The sequence below is a fragment of the Cololabis saira genome, chromosome 8, assembly GCF_033807715.1.
Source record: "Cololabis saira isolate AMF1-May2022 chromosome 8, fColSai1.1, whole genome shotgun sequence".
NCBI classification, from domain to species: domain Eukaryota; kingdom Metazoa; phylum Chordata; class Actinopteri; order Beloniformes; family Belonidae; genus Cololabis; species Cololabis saira.
Window position 1 is genome coordinate 19,877,735 of NC_084594.1, and position 18,846 is coordinate 19,896,580.

The 18,846-nt window shown below is 39.1% G+C and overlaps 3 protein-coding genes across 3 annotated transcripts; 2 read left to right on the top strand and 1 right to left on the bottom strand.

Moving 5' to 3' along the window:
* The first annotated feature begins 1,110 nt into the window (after window positions 1-1,110).
* Window positions 1,111-4,327, top strand: mrpl20 (mitochondrial ribosomal protein L20). Its single transcript, XM_061728484.1, has 4 exons — window positions 1,111-1,318; window positions 1,605-1,715; window positions 3,400-3,477; window positions 3,569-4,327. Exons 1-4 carry the CDS (start codon window positions 1,232-1,234, stop codon window positions 3,740-3,742), a joined length of 450 nt encoding a protein of 149 aa, XP_061584468.1. The 5' UTR covers window positions 1,111-1,231; the 3' UTR covers window positions 3,743-4,327.
* A 1,273-nt stretch (window positions 4,328-5,600) lies between these two features.
* Window positions 5,601-11,002, top strand: atad3 (ATPase family AAA domain containing 3). Its single transcript, XM_061728486.1, has 16 exons — window positions 5,601-5,900; window positions 6,659-6,735; window positions 7,325-7,426; window positions 7,522-7,581; window positions 7,681-7,750; window positions 7,834-7,999; window positions 8,135-8,204; window positions 8,513-8,668; window positions 8,769-8,825; window positions 8,911-9,036; window positions 9,126-9,250; window positions 9,410-9,461; window positions 9,559-9,629; window positions 9,740-9,907; window positions 10,149-10,257; window positions 10,332-11,002. The coding sequence occupies exons 1-16, from the start codon at window positions 5,711-5,713 to the stop codon at window positions 10,737-10,739; spliced, it is 2,007 nt and encodes a 668-aa protein (XP_061584470.1). The 5' UTR covers window positions 5,601-5,710; the 3' UTR covers window positions 10,740-11,002.
* A 2,737-nt stretch (window positions 11,003-13,739) lies between these two features.
* On the bottom strand, window positions 13,740-18,099 carry ssu72 (SSU72 homolog, RNA polymerase II CTD phosphatase). Its single transcript, XM_061727057.1, has 5 exons — window positions 17,822-18,099; window positions 16,706-16,849; window positions 15,108-15,247; window positions 14,864-14,982; window positions 13,740-14,633 (listed from the first exon to the last, which is right to left on the bottom strand). The coding sequence occupies exons 1-5, from the start codon at window positions 17,899-17,901 to the stop codon at window positions 14,532-14,534; spliced, it is 585 nt and encodes a 194-aa protein (XP_061583041.1). The 5' UTR covers window positions 17,902-18,099; the 3' UTR covers window positions 13,740-14,531.
* Between the last annotated feature and the right edge of the window lie 747 nt (window positions 18,100-18,846).

The following is an 18,846-nucleotide window of genomic DNA, read 5'->3' on the forward strand; positions in this document are numbered from 1 at the left end:
TCACTACACTGGCTTCCAGTGGGTCAAAGATAGAGTTTAAAATCTTACTGCTTGGACCAAAATACATGGTTGATCTGTTAGTTCCCTATGAAGCTCCCAGACCACTTAGGTCATCTGGATCTGGTTTGTTGTGGTTCCCAAAGAACAAGAACCAAGCAAGGACAAAGTCCAAATGAAATTATAATTAAATGATATTTAATTTCCACTTCCACTGAAAATAAAAGAGGTAAACTTCAAAAATGTTAAATGAAATTTACCCAACAAACGAGTTTTTAAGATTAAAATTAAATTTTATAATAATAATTGTTTTTTGTGAAAGGAAAATTGAAACTTTGCAACATCTTTTCTTTCATTGTGATTCAGTGCAATATTTCTGGGGTGAGATGCAGAGCTGCTACAGTCCAAGGACATGGAGCTACAGTGAAGACAGTTATATTTTGTGTTTTTGCTGAAGACAATAATTTGGACTTTGTCCTTAATAATTTGGTGTTATTGGGAAAGTTCTTCATTCACAAATGTAGATATTTTAAGACCAAACCGTGTTTGACCCATTAGGGAAATGAGCTAAAGCTCTTGAGTAAGTCATTGGGTCTTGTTAAAGAAAAGAAAGCCCTTAAACTATTTTCTTTACTTCAAAGATATGATTTAATATGAGTTATTTTTTTATTTATTTTTATTTTATGTTGTACGATAGATTATCAATGTATATTTTGTAATACTGATGTTGCTCAACCCAAGGCAAAAGTTTGTAATTCTGATATGACTTTTATGTGCCTTGTTTGTTTGTGTCTATGTTTCAATAAAAAAAAAACTGCAAAAAAATTAGTAACCGATATATCAAAGTATCTTTTATTTTAAGTCTCTTTCCGAAATGTCGATGCTATTTGCTTTGAAATGCCTTACAGTTCCTTTGTATTGACTTTACTTGTCTCTTATTTTTGTTTATATGTCTCTTGTTCATAAAACGTCCTGGATGTTCTTTTTTCTTATATTTCCTCTACTAGTAGTTTTGTATAAAGTGTGTTTTTCTTGTTTGAAAAATTCTGTTCAATAAAAAAAAAAAAAAAAAAAAAAAAAAGTTACACGGTAGTTAAATCGAACATACCCCATGAGTTGCTGCGGATAGCTGTGCGGCGTGAGACTGAGCTAGCCGGGGTAATCACAGGTAGAGCTAAATTAAGGTCACTTTTATCTAGGAAAAAACAAGGGACTTTTGTTGGAGTGGTCAGAAATGGTGTTTTTGACGCTGTCGTGTTGGATCCGCAGTCGTGGACCTGACAGATACTGGAAAGTCCAGGAAGTCCTCAAACATGCGCGGGTAAGGCTGAGACTAAAGGCTGATTTATGGTTCCGCGTTACATCAACGCAGAGCCTATGGCGTACTGTGCGCGTCGCCGTGTAACCTACGCCGTGTAACCTACGCCGTGACCCTACGGCGTAGTTGCGTCGATTTAACGCTGAACCATAATTCAGGCTTAATTTCTGGACTCTCAGTTGTCACATTTCACACGTGTGATACCAGTTGTTGTTTGTTGTTTTCTATCTTTTACCCAAAAACGGTGATTTAATGATGATTGATTTTGCTGCTGTGTTTCTGTGCTCAGCACTTCAAAGGCAGGAGGAACCGCTGCTACACGCTGGCGGTCAAGGCTGTCAGGAGAGCTTTCGTTTACGCCACCAAAGCTCGTAAACTTAAGAAACGGAACATGAGGACGGTAAGACAAAGACCAACAACAGCAAAACAAAAAAAACAAACCAAAGCTAAGACCTAGAAATGACTGAATTGGAATCACATACTCTTGATTTGGCTTGTATGCATAACTGTAAACAGAATTGTCACTGGCCTCGCGAGAAGTGCCACCTGCTGTAGTCTGGGTCGCAGTTCTCGCGAGGTTTGAGGCGACAACAGGAACAAACTCGTAACAACAAATCAGAGATGGATGGATGTAACGAAAGAGAAGACATTTGTGCACAAAAAAGCCAAGACTTCGTGTTAATATCTCTAAAAATGGGAAACCGAATTTACTTTCCTAAAGATGAGCAGGACAGAAACATGCGTCTGTGTCATCAGACAGTGAATAGAGAGCCACGTGAGTGAAAATGACAAATTAAAAGAAAATGTAAATGTTTCATTTGAAGACAATCAATGTGTATATAAACTGAAAATATTGAAAAAAAATAAAAATAAATAAATGTGCTTTAATTCCCCTTTGTGTTTTTCATGTAGGTTCTATTATAGAAACTACATACATAGGAAGTTCAGTGTCAACAAAGATCGTCCTATCAGGCTAGGAGCACATAATTGTAGTTTGTAAGTGGTTGACAGGTAGTTATTTTGGATTTCTCCTAAATCTGTCTTAAAATGTAAGTTACTGGACCTCGGTTGGGCTGGTGGGACAGCGGTGGGAAATATCCCGTATTTTTAAATCCAAAACTTTGAGCTTTGCATTTAAATTCTCTTAAGTATCTTTTGTAGAAAGTAATGCACGTTACAACCTACGATAAATTAGTTTTTAATCCCTCACATTAATAATTTATGTAAGAAAAAAACAAACCTGAAGGCGTAAAACTGATCTGTCAGCTGCTATTCGTGGAGTTGGATCCTAATTGATAAATTCTTAAAAGGATTTAAGTTGTCATTAAACTAAAATGAGGTGTAAAAAAGTACCAAGTAGTTTTCCAAGTTGATGATACCAAAAATTCTTACTGTCCTTGGCCAAATAAAAGAAAAATGGCCACTAAATAAGGTGATTTTATTTAAAGCCACTCCATATAGCAGTACCACTTCTGACCACATGGGGGTGCTATACAGCTGCTTTGCTGATAAGAGCCACTCGGATACATACATAACATGGAAAATTAAATCGTTGCATTAGTCTGACTTAAATAGTCGTTTAAAATGTAAACATAAGCCACAATGTTAAACTATCGAATCAAATAGTTTTTTGTGTTATATCTATGTTTTTCTTACCAAATTAAAAAAACAACATTTTTCAAAGGTGGTGATTCTATATTTTCTGCCAGAGGTTGTGTCCTAATATATCAATTTGTTTACAACATTAATAAACACTTTTATTATGTGAAGTGAATGTTTTGATTTTGTATGGGCTAAAAAAAAAATCCTCAATGCAGAAAAGAGGAACAGCTCATCATAACTGAGTGTTAAGCTTTTGCATCATGTAAGCGAAAAGACTGGCTGTCGATGCTTAAAACTAAACTCTTATTCCAGTGGCAGTGCTGTTAACGTCTCTGCGTTTCCTTGTCCTCAAAAGGCATCTATTGCCAACACTTCAAGACTTCTGAATTCTCAAAAAACTGCTAATGTGGATAATGTATAACTCAAAACTTTCACTTAAATTAGTGCAATTTATCCTGTTTATTGTGCTTTCATTTCTTCAGTTGTGGATCACACGCATTGCAGCGGCGACGCGAGAGCATGGCATGAAGTATCCTGCCCTCATGCACAACCTCACAAAGGTTGGTTTTGGCACATATTACAGAGCTACATCGGTCACTCCTGTCTTTATATTGGTGGCTCACTTCTTTTCTTCGGCTTCCCTCCATACAGACCAGCGTTCAGCTCAACCGCCGTGTTCTCAGTGACCTGGCCATCACAGAACCTCGGACCTTCCTCTCACTTGCAAAACTGGCACGGGCTCGGCAACAAGAAGGCTTCCGTGCAGCGTTGGGTGACGGCAGCGAGCCTCCTGGCGTGCTCTCCCGCGTCGTTATGCTCCAGTAAAGGACTTGTTGCCGTTATTTAATTTCCACTTGGTTCAGGATTGGAAAAGAAACATTATTGGATGGTTGATCATTTGCATCTGAAAATGTATGTCTATAAACATTTTATTAATAAGATGCTTTGATCAGTCACTCCATCAGAAAACCTGTAGATTAGGGACTTGCTGTGTGTGTTATGGGTTGCCTGATGAAACTGTTGAAACTCTATTTGGAAGTGGTGCCTTTACTCTTGAGGACTTTGTTCATTCTTTGGTTGTACTGTCCACATGCAATGCATCTATTAAAAAGAGATTTGGCTAATGTAAATAATTCCTCACTATCAAGGTCGTTGCTGTTGATAATTATTGGACTGTACTTGCAACAGTATTGATGATTTAAGGAATAGTATTACAATGGAGGATATGATATGATATGTCATTATTAAATTAAAACCTTCTGTCTGTCAGTGCAACCTTGAGCGATGATTTGATGCATTGAACTTGAATTCTTTTTTTTTAAGAGCCTGGACATTTTCCGTGTATATAAATGTTACCATTTCTTGTGGGATGTCTTTGAATGTTAAATTCAATAAACATTTTGATATATATTATTTTGTCCTGTCCTCATTGTGTTTGAGTGTCTGAAACAATCCAGTGAAATATAATTGTTAAACAGTTTTGTTTTTCGTTATTTCTCATATTTCACATTACATCTGTCAGTTATTACTTTTTTTTTTTTAGTTTAGTTTATTTCGGTCATGACATCACAAAAAAAAACGAATAAAAATGACAAGAAAACGAATACACTGTTCAAAGAAAACATTACAAAAAATGTCCAATATACAAATACCATCTAGACCAGGGGTCGGCAACCCGCGGCTCTAGAGCCGCATGTGGCTCTTTAGTGCTGCCCTAGTGGCTCCTGGAGCTTTTTCAAAAATGTTTGACCTTTTTTTTCCTTTTTTCTCTTTTTTTCTTCCTTTTTCCTTTCCTTTTTGATCTCGACATTTAGAAATTTTGACTTTTTTCTCGACATTTCGACATTTCTCTCAACATTTCTACTTTTTTCTTGACATTTCGACTTTTTTCTTGACATTTTGACTATTTCCTCAACATTTCAACTTTTTTCTCAACATTTCCACTTTTTTCTCGACATTTTGACTTTTTTCTCAACATTTCTCCTTTCGCCATTTGCCTTCATTCTAAGGCTTATACAAGACTTTTCATTCTTTGCGGCTCCAGACATATTTGTTTTTTGTGTTTTTGCTCCAATAGCCTATGGCTCTTTCAACATTTTGGGTTGCCGACCCCTGATCTAGACCGAAAAAGGTGTAGGCTGAAGCAAAGCTTATTTGCCTACCCTCAAAAAGATTAATTAAAGTAATGAAATTAAAGCAAGAAGTAAGAGAAAAGACTGACAGTAAAACAAATTGCCTCCATGGAGATAACAAAAATTCCTCAAGAAATTAAAAAAAATAAATAAATAAAGGTGCAGTCTACATGTTACCTTCATCCTTACAAAATCAAATCAAATCACTAATTAAACAAATTTGTAAAATGTAAAACTTTATGAGCTGTATCAAAATATTGGAATCCATAAGTGTGTGATCCAAGCACAGAAATCACTTTTAGTGAAGTTCTTTCAATGTCAGGAATATTTGACTTAAAAACCACGAGCACCTGATGCAACCAAAGGAATTTTACAGTTTTTGATCCTTTGCGGCTTCCGTACTTTTTGTGGGCGGGACTAAAGTGAATGACCTCTACAGGACGCCGCCGATTGGACCAATAATAACAAGAAACACTCATTGCGAGCCAATCGTGGCGGGTGTTATTGAGTTACGTCAACGCCGCAGAGGACGCATGCGCAGAAGACCCCGAAGTGACACGCGTGGAGGAAGTTCAGTGACAGATTTGCAGCAGCAGCTCCACGCAGAACCGGCTAAACTGGGCTTTTTCTAAAGTAGTTTTTTTTTGCTGCTAACGGTAAGATGTCGTGGTTGTTCGGACTCAACAAGGGCCAGCCGGAGCCGCCTCCGGGTTTACCGCTGGAGCCTCCCCCTCCTCCGCCGGCCGGAGGCTCCGGCGGCGGGGGAGATAAACCCAAGGACAAATGGAGCAACTTCGATCCCACCGGGCTGGAGCGGGCTGCCCAGGCGGCCAAGGACCTCGACAAGTCCCGTGAGTGTTCAGAGAACAGGCGGGCTCTGCTGGATGTAGCGTGGTAGAAAGAAAAGAAGAAAAGGAATAGACAATGTGGATCTTTATCCAACTTGCTGCTCCCTAATTCATGCTGGTTTGCTTCAGTGATGCACCAGTTTTCACTATGTGGTCCAAACAGAGATTAGACATCTATGTTTTGATTTATGTGAAGGTCCTCATTGACACATTTGTGACATCCATTCAATGAAAAACGGCGTTCAAAGGTCACTACCTTGCAGTCAGGCGTGTAGCAACTGCATGACACACACACACACACACACACACACACACACACACACACATACACATATATATATATATATATATATATATATATATATATATATATATATATATATATATACACATTCACACATTCACATTAATCTTTAAGCTGTAGTATGTATATGCATGCTTCCAAATTTAAATCAGAAAAGGGTTTATTGCCAAGTTTGTTAACACACACAAGGAATTTGTTGTGGTGATTGGTGCAATACGGTACAAATATAAAAACAAATATATAGGAGATAAAATAAAATGTATAAACAGAAATGTGTGTTTAAAGTGCCGGATATGAGTCTGTACAAAAAGTGACTTAGGATGACTTAGGACAGATAAAATGTATAAACAGAAATTATAGAGATTGTGGATGCTCACACGTGTCACACTGAGGCCTGGCAGACATTGCACCCTGAAGCCCCTAAATCTTGTGTGTCTCTCCTGTCACCCATTTTCAGGTCATGCTAAAGAAGCTTTGGACTTGGCCCGAATGCAGGAGCAAAGCACTCAGCTGGAGCATCAGACTAAATTGAAGGTAAAAGATAAAACAATGAGAACAGTGACAGTAAGATCAGTGACTGTGAGGCAGATGTCAGAGTCGAGGCCTGTGGGCCGTCCCCCTGTTCATTGTAACTAATAATAATATTAAACTTTATTAAGGACACAAGGTCCATGGCACAACAGACAACAGACAAAGGGTACAAAAATAAAGATAAAATCCACAGTAATCACATATCACATGACATTTACATATAGGCTTATACGCCAATGATTCCAGATTCTGGAGAAGAACCTGACTGAGCTCTGTGCAGGGTTAGTCAGTGTGAGAATTAAATTGTTCCCAGAGTCCGACAACCTGCACATACATCTGTGCATAAGGTTACGCAGTACAGCAGTGCAGGTAGGCACACCGACACTGACAAACAGCTGACTTGCACTGCTCCAGCGTGGCACCTTGAGCAACAGCCTCAGCCCATCATTATATAACTGTTGGACAAAGACATAGTTCAACATTTGGCTTGATTTTAAAACTGTTTTTAACGATTTGACCAATGTTTTGGGTCGACACTCCTCGTGCTTTCATGTTCAAGGTGTTGATTTTTCTTTGTGTGACAACTTAACAGGAGTACGAGGCCGCGGTGGAGCAGATCAAAGGTGACCAGATACGACTTCAGGGTGAAGAGAGGAGGAAAACTCTGAATGAAGAGACCAAACAGCATCAAGCGGTGAGAGGGGAACAGTATTGCTCCTCATCTATTAGTGTCTTACAGCTGTGTAACAGGTTATTTTAAAACCGTTGGTTGTTTTTCTGGCCTTTTAGAGAGCTCAGTACCAGGATAAGCTAGCCAGACAGCGATATGAGGACCAACTGCGACAACAGGTGAGCTCATCATCCTTCAGCTTGGTTAAAAAAAAAAAACACACACTTCAAAATGAGACACAGAACTGATAACATTTTTTTCCCTTTTGTATCGTACAGCAAGCTTTAAATGAGGATAACCTTCGCAAGCAGGAGGAGTCTGTGCAGAAGCAAGAGGCTATGAGGAAAGGTACAGACTCGCCACTGTCGCACCTTTGAAACTTGAGCAGAAGTTTGATGTTTCTTACTCTAATGCTTGTATTGTTTCTATAGCAACAATAGAGCACGAGATGGACCTGAGACACAAGAATGAGCTCCTGCGCATAGAAGCAGAGTCTAAAGCTCGAGCCAAGGTAGAGAGAGAAAACGCTGATATAATCCGCGAGCAAATCCGCCTGAAGGCTGCAGAGCACCGACAGACCGTCCTGGAATCCATAAAGTGCGTAATTTTTCTCTCCAGCGTCTATTATGGTGTTTATTAGCTGTGATGTGTTTTAATATGCAGTCAACCACAGAAATGATCCGTTTTGTTGCAGTTACACCTTAATGATAGTAAGTGTGTGCATGCGTTCAGGACTGCAGGTGCTGTGTTTGGAGAAGGATTCAGGGCTTTTGTGTCGGACTGGGACAAAGTCACTGCCACGGTGAGACCCCGCGTTTGCATCTACAATCAGTTTGGTGAATGATTACACTAAAAATACACAAGAGCTGCACTTGTCACAGAATTTACATCCAAGTACACATGTGAATCTAGTAAACATTTGTTGAAGTTTAGTTATTCATCAGGTTTCCTTTTAGCAGACAAATATCACATACTTTTGGATATTGTTTATACTTCCCAACTGAAGATAATCAGTCCTATATAAATAAATCTTACATTCAATTGATTGTTCTGACTACCAGTTTGAGACATTCCCAGATTAAACTGTGTGAATTTTACCTCTTTCATTAGGTGGCAGGATTAACTCTTTTAGCTGTGGGAGTGTATTCAGCTCGAAACGCAACAGGGGTGGCAGGACGTTACATTGAGGCCAGGCTTGGGAAGCCGTCTCTAGTGCGGGAGACGTCCCGATTCACTGTAGCAGAGGCAATCAAGCATCCCGTCAAGGTAGCTAATGCAGATGCTCTTTATTACATTCAGTAAGATGTGGATTATTATGCACTCATGGAATGATTTATTTATTTTTTGTCATCCCTAATCCGTTTAGACGACCAAAAGGCTGAAGAGTAAACCCCAGGACGCCCTTGAGGGAGTTGTGCTCAGTGTAAGTGGACATCACGTGTAGGACGATGTAACGAATATGAAAGTTTTGTAGTCACTACAAAATGCCTGGGTTTTCCATCCTTCAGCCTACCTTGGAGGAGCGTGTGCGTGACATTGCCATAGCAACAAGAAACACAAGGCAAAACAGGGGGCTGTACAGGAACATCCTCATGTACGGCCCCCCAGGGACAGGCAAAACGCTGTTTGCTAAGGTAAACCTGTGGGCTAAATGGGCAAATGATTGAGATGAAAGTAACCAGAGATGATCTAATTATGGATGATTTCTATTTGTGTTGAGTAGAAGCTGGCAGTGCATTCTGGAATGGATTACGCCATAATGACTGGTGGTGACGTTGCACCCATGGGCCGCGATGGGGTGACTGCTATGCACAAAGTTTTCGACTGGGCCAATACAAGCCGGCGCGGGTACTTTTTCTGAAAAATAAACATTCTTATTGCTTCTTTTATGATTCTGGCCTCAATACACTGAGATCAAGATAACATAGAAACAAGTTTGAAGCCAGCAATACGTTCCACTAGATATCTGCAGATGTAAAACGGGATGTCATGTATTCTCTCTTACAGACTGCTGCTTTTTGTTGATGAAGCTGATGCATTTCTGCGCAAAAGATCAACTGTAAGTCTGGAAAAAAAAATTCTAGCTTTTAATTCCTGACCTCATAGACATTGTTTAAAGGAAGTGACTGATCATTATTTCATTCTTGTTTTTGCAGGAGAAGATTAGTGAAGACCTCAGAGCCACTTTGAATGCATTCTTGTATCGCACTGGGGAACAGAGCAACAAGTAAGTATTTATTCACATCAGAATATACTAATTTTTGTACAGTACATTTGCCTTTTGCCAACAACAACTTCCCAGAATTATAGTAAGGCGTTAATTTCTGTTCCATGCAGGTTTATGTTGGTGTTGGCCAGTAATCAGCCAGAGCAGTTTGATTGGGCCATAAATGACCGCATTGATGAAATAGTGAATTTTGCCCTGCCGGGTCCTGATGAGAGGGAGCGGCTGGTGCGGTTGTACTTTGACAAATATGTACTGGAGCCGGCCACTGGGGGGAGACAGTGAGTACAGCACGAGCTCAATGCACCTTACTTGTTTATAGTGTTGAACAAAGGGATCCTTCTCTAAAAGGCTGCACCAGTAGAAGGATTCAATTTAAGGTCATTTTATTTTTTTTAAAGATGTCCATGCAAAGTAAAGTCCAATAATATTGAGTTCAACAAGCACAATGAGTCATAAAAGTTTTGTTCAGAGAAGTGAAGCTGATTTGGTCACATCTTGTGTATCTGTGCTGCTATGAAGGAGGATGAAGCTGGCGCAGTTTGACTACGGCCTAAAGTGCTCTGAGATAGCAAAGAGGACAGAGGGAATGTCGGGAAGAGAGATCTCCAAGCTGGGTGTTGCCTGGCAGGTACGTCACTCATCCCTATGAATCCTACCACAATGCTGTATAACTATTCCTGTTAAGTGCGTGTTTTCTTCCAGGCGGCAGCATATTCTTCAGAGGATGGTGTGCTGACGGAGGCTATGATTGACGCCCGCGTCGATGACGCCGTCAAGCAGCACCGTCAGAAGATGGACTGGCTGCACGCGGAGGAGGAGGTTCCAACGAAGATCCTCACACCAGCAGCAGCTGGGGCGGCAGGCGGTGTAGGAAAAATGGGATTTACTTTGCCCCTGAGTGAGACGCCTCAGGCCCGGGAGGTGATCGCTCTGCTCCTTCAGGAAGAAGCAAAACAAAGTTTGAAAAGTGCTGCTCCAGCTGCACGAGACTGTGAAGATGCTGCCAAAGCAGAAGATAAGACGACGGAGAAAGACCACAATCAACCTGATGCCTCAACTTACAGCGACAAGACTGGTTCCTCTTCTCCAAAGGATGGAACTCCTGTTTGAGATTTAGCGACTGCTCTGGATTACAAGATTAATGTCCTGCCTTCTTAACTAACTAGTCTGTCAGCTTATGTCAAAGGCCTGTTGGATTGTCTTTAAGACTGTAGATTGGTTTACAGTTGGGAAAGATAAACGATTAACTTTTCACAACAGAAATGATGCCTCAAGCTCTTGAATTTTATTGTATAATGTATCCACTGTAAAAGTGTACTTTACTTAGAACAGGCAGTGTCTGTAATTACTATATAAATGTTGTGCAACGTGAATTGTCTGTGGAAATGATTAAATGGATCTACATTTTCATAGACGTGAAGATTCAGATGTTATAATTTCTTGCTTTGATTTTTAGCTGCAACACGATAAAGTTCAGCCGAACTGACGACCTTTGTTTCAGCTGAACAGTGGCGGGGCATCTTTAAGAGAAACTATACAAACTAAACGCTGCTGTTTTATAAGAGTGGAGACCTTGGTGATGGTGTTAAAAATGATTTAAAGATATTTAAATTAAGAGGGGGAAGCAGTGTAACACACGACTGGACAGATACAAGCAGAGTGAACAATAATGTGCTCGGATCAGAGTTTCAATCTGTGGGGATAAAAGTGGCTCAAAACTACTTTGAATGAAGATAGAAATAGCTTTTGACTTTTTAAGCAGATATGAATAATTTTTGTCTGAATTAAAAAAAAAAAAATAAAAATTTGTAAATGAAATTATACTTTGATACTCCCGTTGTATCGGTTGTGATTTAACACTTTTTTACGAGATTCAGCAAATTTTATTCCCACCATTTTTGCTACTAAATAGTGGGTTAGTGGATGAGGATGAAAAATGTTTTCTTTTCTTTCTCCACCTTACAGCTCCATGTCAACACATGGCAAAAACAGAGAACATAATCAATACTGATATTTTAAGTTGCTATATTCTGTAACTCGCTCTCTTAGAACCCTGAAAAGTAGTGACAGATGGTAAATTCATAGACTTTAATTTTGCCTTAAAAAACCAACATGAGTTTGGTTTTGGCATTTAAGACTAGTTTCAACCTACACAAGGTGTGCTGACCATCAATAAAAGCTAATCAGAGCTGATGCAAGGCCTCAGTGTATAGAAACAGTTTTAATCAACATAAAAATTACATTTAACAACAGGCACTTGTTGGAGATTGTTAATAATAATACCCTTTTATATAAAGGTGCATTTTTTAGCATCCAACAACACTGCATATAAGGTAAAAAAATTAATTAGACCAAATACCATAGAATGACATGACATACCATAAACAAAACCATTATATACGTTGGATAAAAATAAGTTAAAATTAGATGGTGGGACTGCAGTCATGGAGAGAAAGCAGTCTTAAACAGTCGGGTTTTGAATGAGGATTTAAAGAGTGGAAGTGAGCTGAAATTTCTGACCTCAGAGAGGTCCAAACCCGGGGAACAGGGTGGTCAAAAGGGTTTCCAGCGCAATATTGATGTTTTGGTGGTCGACTTGATTATATCAAGGTCACCAAAAGGTATTTGGAAACCCTATTACATAACTTTACTGTCCTAAATACTGACTCTTCCTATTGCAAAACCTTTTATGGCATGTCAATTCAGCTAAACCCATGTGGCGTGAGAACAGTTATATTGGATCCAGATGTAGTGACTGCACTATTACTTTTTCAGTTGTATATTTTATGTCTAACCAGAATATTCAAAACACAGTGAAACCATATTCCTTTGTTATCTTTTTTAATATTAAAAGTATCTGATATATTTCAGCATCCACTGATCAGCAGTAATAGTCAACTAAAAGTTTCTGTACATGCTTTTGAATTCAAGCAAGTCTTCATCTGATGGTGAACCTTCGTAAAGAATCAGCTGATTAACTGGTTCAAAAGGTTCAGAAACACTGGAGGTAGCTCAGCTCAGAGACGACTTTTATCATCCACAACTTTAAATTATTATTAGCAGAAAAGTGAGTAGGGGCTGGTTGGCTGTGAGGTGACTCTGTGTGAGGAGAGGAACCCAAGGATGGCTGATTAGCAGATGGGTCAATATAACCTAGGGACACAAAAGCTGGATTACTTTGATGTAACTTTAGCAAAGGATTCATAAGAAAAGGCTCCCAGCGAGCAATACAGTTAATGGGCAGTGTGAAGGAGCCCAGACTGATGTGTGGGTTGCAGATGTGTACTGAGTCAAGTGAGAAGCCAGCCTGGAGGACAAAGAAGAAAAAAAAGCAAGACTACAATAACCAAAGCACAACCCTATCAATAGGTTTAAATAGGGTGGGAAAAAAATGTTGCCCACCTCTACATTATTGCAACTTTAAAAGACCACATGTTGAACTAAATTGCAGCACTATCATTCAAGAGTGTCTGAAACCCATTTCTTCTTTAAAGATGATCATATGCTACCATTTTTCTAGGTATTGATATTGTAGTTGTCAGATATAAACCCAGTTTTAGATGTTTTAGCAATCTCTTCCTAACTAGCCTTGCTTTGATGTAGACCAATAATTTGAAAGTCCTGAAACAGAATAACATTGTTTCTATCCATGACCAGGGTTTCCTTTCGACCACACTGGTTTCATGAAGCTGAAGGTTCAGTCCTTCCAGGTTTGAATAATGAGCTGACCAGGTCTTAAACCTCTTTAATAATTTCAGAATAGACGGGCCCTTAACCCTAATTGCGCCACAAATGGTGTCTCAGATGTAAGTCGCTTTGGATAAAAACATCTGCTAAATGACAGTAGTAGTAGTAGATGACCCAGTGTTGCCAGAGATCTTTTCACCGCGTCGTCCGTTCAACTGCTGCAAGCAACCGGAAACTAACTGAATAGTTTCCAACCTTTTTTTTTTGTTTAAAAATATATTTAAAAACTAAACTAACATGAAAGTAACGACATTCTCCTGACTGCAAGAATGTAACCCACATCTGGACTAATATCTATTTAGGGTTAAAAATAAGTAATTCATGAATCTATGTAATCATTTTCACAGTCAATAAAGACTCAAGTTTCTTTGCAATGTTTCTTTCTTTAGTAGATTCATATATACATCCAGAAAAATCAGGCACTCAGAGCTGAGCTCGCAGTTGGAAAATAATTACAATGTTTCAATTTAACATTTACAAAAGAAAAAAAATACTATGCCCTGAAAGACAGCATGTCAGAGTTTAAATATGATTCAGCACATCCTATTGGAAACACAGGGGGAGAGTCTCTGAGACGTATTGATTTGGTTATTTATTAGTAGCCCACCCACTTTAACTTAAAGCTAACTAATGTAAAACACAAAATTCCCACAAAAAAAAAAACACGATTCAATTAAATGTTCCTCCTCTGTGGAAACTCATATACAGTGTCCCAGCTCAAAACTAGTCTCAGTTTTTGTTCTTAAAATATACAATTATAAATAAGTGGGGAAAAAAATTCAATGTCTTAAGTTGAACAAAAATGATAGGGACACAATAGCTGCTGAATCTGGGGTGAGGGTGTCACACTCTCCCTGAGGAGACATGGGGAGTAATTTTCATATTGGAGGAGGATGTTGGCCTAACATGGATCTGGAGGAATAAAGGCAGAGTGAGAGCAGCAAGTCCATCCTCTGCGGGAGGGAGGACCCATTATCACCACTATGTCCATAAACAGATATCTGCTAGGTCCTGACAAAACACCGTCTTATCTGTGCCACCACAGTGTGAGTGCACTGTGTCAGAGATGACTGGAGTACGAAGCGTGCATGTCCGTGCTCTATGGTTTGATTGCCTGGGATCCCGGTCCTTTGTTTATTGCAAATTTCCGCTGCATTAGTAAAAGCAGACGGTGTGAAGAAAAGGCCTGTTGCTCTTATCCTCAAACTCTTGGAGGAGCTCATCGATCTCATTCTCCATGTCGTCCGTGTGCTGGATCTGCCGGGGTACAAAGGGAAGTATGTTGAACAATCCCTGCACATGCAGAGAGCTGCTTTCTAACAAAGAACCATATAATGGTTAATAAAAAGACCTTTGAGCTTCTCAATTACACAAATACATAACCAAGTAGACTAAGCACTTAAACATGATCACATTCTTAAGATAAGAGATCCCCTGCATAATTTACTTGTTGAAATAATGGCAAAACGCTGCTAGGAGACACTCACACATTGACACAGCTCACAGATGAGGAAGGCACCCAGCGTTGCTTCCTCGTGGTTATCCTGAATGTCTACATTGATTACATGCACAGGCTGCAGAGTCTCCTGCTCTCTTGAGTTCAGATCTGGGGGGCCAAAAACAAATCAGACATTTAAAAGTGCTGTGGTTTCTCCTACACAATTCATTAAATGAGCTTTGAGCAAAAGGATGAAACCATTTTCATCCTTAGTGGTCTGTGTGAACCCTCACCCTCCAGCACTTGGTCATAGACTCTCTCTTCACAGGTGATGACCAGGTCAAACTTGTCTTTGCAGTTCTGAAAGCGCTCTGGCTTTGACTTGATGCGCTTGTTGCGGTCCAGCATGTGGAGGATGCCATTCTGTGTGTATCTGAGTAGCAGGGAGGTCAAGGAATACAGCAGCAGCCACAGAAAGCCAAGGGAACAGACAACGGACACCAATACAGCCAGGATTTACAATAAACAGCTGATCTGGTAGAATTTATTTGTCTGAATAAAAGAGTATTTAACCAGCACAAGTACAACAGTGTGTGAAATACACTTGATTTGTGTCAGGAGTTAGTTAAGTACGGCGTGCAGCGCCCTCTAGTGGTGAAACCTAGTCACCAGTAGTCAGTAAACACAAAAAAAAAAAAAAAACGTTGGGATAATAACTAACTTTAGACAGCAAGTCTTCCATTCAATATTTTTTAATATCAATTTCATCAATAAGAAACTATGATATTGTCAGGTTTATACAAGTATTTTTAAAGATTAGTTTCTCAAACAGTTAAAAACTGAAGTGAAGCTGAGGCCACACCACTCCTCCCAGACACACCCTGTTGTACGCTGCTTTGCCTCAGTTAAATTCAGGCACCAGAAATGCAGCAGCAGGTCAAGTGCTGAATACAGAACAGCCTGTTAACAGGACACTCATGTGCTAAACAGATCTGACCTTGAAGTATTTGTATACATCTATTATAAAACAAGTGGCCTTCACAAGCAGGCAGCTCTTCTCATTATGTTTTTAAAATAAAAATAAAAGGAAAATGGGGAGAAAAAAAGAAAAGAAATGTATATTTTAAGTTTTAGTCACTGTCTGCACTTAGTTTAATTGTCTGCCATATTTCACTTACCAACAGGAGTAATGTATTTACAGTAATTTGGCAGTATGGATAAATACATACAGTTTGCGACAATACCACAAACTTCACGCCCTCAGTTTAGTAGAGGCTTTTAATCTACTTTCAACTTACCAAAACTAACTAGGACAGTTTTCTAATTCTTAGCTCAACTATTTGTGGATTAAGGAATCTTCCATGTGTGATACAAGGTGGGTCCATGTTTCCGTTTACTTTTTCTGCGTTATCAATGAAACATTGTTCCATTGTTGATGGAGGTCATTTCACATTTATCTCCACCCCTACACAGGTTCTACTGTTCACAACTGGTGCACCAATAAGCACAATAAATAACAGTACTAAGATGCAAAAAAACAAACAAAAAAACCCCCACTACTTTAGGAGCTCAGACATTTCAAATTGTCTCAAAAGATATCACAATCTCTATATTGCACTTACTGTTGCAGGGTTGATGCACTGCATGGCGATTCTTAAAGCCCAATACTTTATAAAACAAGCACGTATCTATTACACATTTTCAAAATCAAATACGATTTACCCACTGATGGACTCCCATCTTTTCTGCTCTTCCAAGGCCACCACCTTCCCAACTCCCACAAAAGTTGATATACAATCGAGATGCACATTAATGGTTTATGTTTACTTATGTTGCTTCAAGTAATATATGCATGTAGCGTGTGTGAGGATGAGGTGAGTGGAGGGGATACAGTTCCTTGTCCTTGCGGACCAAGTCGTTGTACATCTGTTCATAAGTCGTTTTGAAGTCATACACATTAGGCTTATCCGGGGCAGGACCAGGTAGCTTCACATGAGACCCTGTCCCAAATGATCGCACATCAAATCCACGTTTACTGCAAAAGGGGGAAGAAAAAAAAAATTAATTATGCAGAAACTTTATAAAAAACAACCAACGTTAGTAGAATACAACTGCCTTTCCACGTGTCCAAGATAACTTATATTAACCTTCTCTGATAAGTGTTTAAATAAGTCTGATTCAGAGTACTCAAGTATCAGTCCCAACTCATCTCTGACATTTTGTCGCACAAGACACCTAATTTAAGAGTTTCTATTTTATTTCACATGACCAAAGTTAATTTTAACCATGCCTAAGGTTCATCGGTTACATTAATAGTGTTAGTCTCCCAAATTGATAGAAAAAAAATGCTCAATTAAAATTAGGATATAAATTAAATCCTAATGAATTAGGATAGAATAACCTAAAAATGAGAGTGACTGTCCAGAAATAAAATTTGTAGACCAAATTTCTCAAATGGAGATAAAGAAAAAAAAAAAAAAAAAAAAGCTCAATTAAAATTAGGATATAAATTAAATCCTAATAAATTAGGATAGGACAACCTAAAAATGAGAGTGACTGTCCAGAAATAAAATTTGTGCACCAAATTTCTCAAATGGAGATAAAGAGGTGAGCCCGTGTTGCTCAACTGCAGTCTCACTTGCGGAATCTTTCCGGCAGGGGGCGCTACAGTCAACATGTGAAGTACAGGAAGGAAGAGAGAGAAAAAAAAAAGCCAAATAACTTGGTCTTGATTTAAAGATCTTTGAAGCAAATTATAAGCAACATATATAGACGATAAAAGCAGCAGCTCAAAACGTGAACCCCAGTCATAAACCTGGGTTTTAACTGAGCTGCAGCTTATTGAGACATCAGAGCTGCGGGTCCATTGTCAGACTGAGTTAAGGCCCGGGTCTGCGTCGATGCGGATCATGGTCGTCTGAGAAACCACTCGATACCCCCAAAGACTTCTTCCATTTCCTTGTAGGTTTTTTCTGATGTCTTGTTCTTCCTGGAGACTCGTCTTTACCTGAGGATATTGTGCGCTTCCATACTGCGGTTCTGGTTGCTCGAGCACACCACCGCTACACGCAGCGGGTGGCTCGGCATTGCGACTCTCCGGGTGAAACTAAACACAAGCAGTAAGGACCTAGGCGCGAGGTATTTAACTTTGATTCCTGTAGAAAACTAAACAAAAAAAAAACAACCCCAAAAAGAAACAAGAGAGCCTGCTATATTGAACTTGAGAACAAAACTATTCGAGTGCAAATACTGAAGGGAGTGATCTATCTCTTTGGAAGCAGGAAGTTAAAATGGCGGAGCGGCAGCGCCGACAACGGCTTTATTGCGTGATGTCATCGGGGGGCGTGGCTTCCTGCTGGCCACGTGATCAACGCAGCTCCAGAGGAGAGACCAACATGTTATGAAACATGATGTTTTGCAGTTTACTGCTTAAAAAAAAGTTCAAATAGAGTAGATTACGGATGGCATTTATATATAACAACAACCAAAACCCACGTGTTTAAAACACGTCTAGAAAATAACAATAACCGCAAGAAATTATAACATAAAATAAACACGAATGGAATGAACTTGAGGGAGTCGTGCAGGCCCAGTCTGTGAACTCTTACAAGAACAGACTGGATAGGTTATGGTCAAACAAAGACTTTTTGTATGATTTTAGAGCTGATAGGTGATGCAAAATGGAATCAATTAATCTGTGTGTGATTTTATTAAATGTTTTGAATGTAAATTTTAGTCCTATGTATTTATTGTAAGTTATTCTTGATACCGATGTAAAGGACACATGTCCTGTATCGGTCAATTTATTAAACTTTATTAAACTTAAAATAGACCTGCATGTTGAAACTCAGCTCTGACCTGACAATTGTCTCGTCATAAATTAGGTCAACCTTAATTGTTTCATATACATATTTTATTGTGATTGCCTGCTATATTTACCAATCAAAAGCTCTCCATTGACAACCTTTTACCCTATATTACTGTTTGCAACTATTTAAATCTGGGTTCAGTGAGTGAAACAACCGAAGACAA

Coding starts and splice junctions, on each gene's coding strand:
- mrpl20 (XM_061728484.1), top strand. CDS start 1,232: ATGGTGTTTTTGACGCTGTCGTGTTGGATCCGCAGTCGTGGACCTGAC. Junction 1,716..3,399: donor AGAAACGGAACATGAGGACG/GTAAGACAAAGA, acceptor TCATTTCTTCAG/TTGTGGATCACACGCATTGC. Junction 3,478..3,568: donor TCATGCACAACCTCACAAAG/GTTGGTTTTGGC, acceptor CCCTCCATACAG/ACCAGCGTTCAGCTCAACCG.
- atad3 (XM_061728486.1), top strand. CDS start 5,711: ATGTCGTGGTTGTTCGGACTCAACAAGGGCCAGCCGGAGCCGCCTCCG. Junction 7,582..7,680: donor AGGACCAACTGCGACAACAG/GTGAGCTCATCA, acceptor TGTATCGTACAG/CAAGCTTTAAATGAGGATAA. Junction 7,751..7,833: donor GCAAGAGGCTATGAGGAAAG/GTACAGACTCGC, acceptor TTGTTTCTATAG/CAACAATAGAGCACGAGATG.
- ssu72 (XM_061727057.1), bottom strand. CDS start 17,901: ATGCCGAGCCACCCGCTGCGTGTAGCGGTGGTGTGCTCGAGCAACCAG. Junction 16,850..17,821: donor GAAGCGCACAATATCCTCAG/GTAAAGACGAGT, acceptor CCCCTTTTGCAG/TAAACGTGGATTTGATGTGC. Junction 14,983..15,107: donor CTATGACCAAGTGCTGGAGG/GTGAGGGTTCAC, acceptor TTGGCCCCCCAG/ATCTGAACTCAAGAGAGCAG.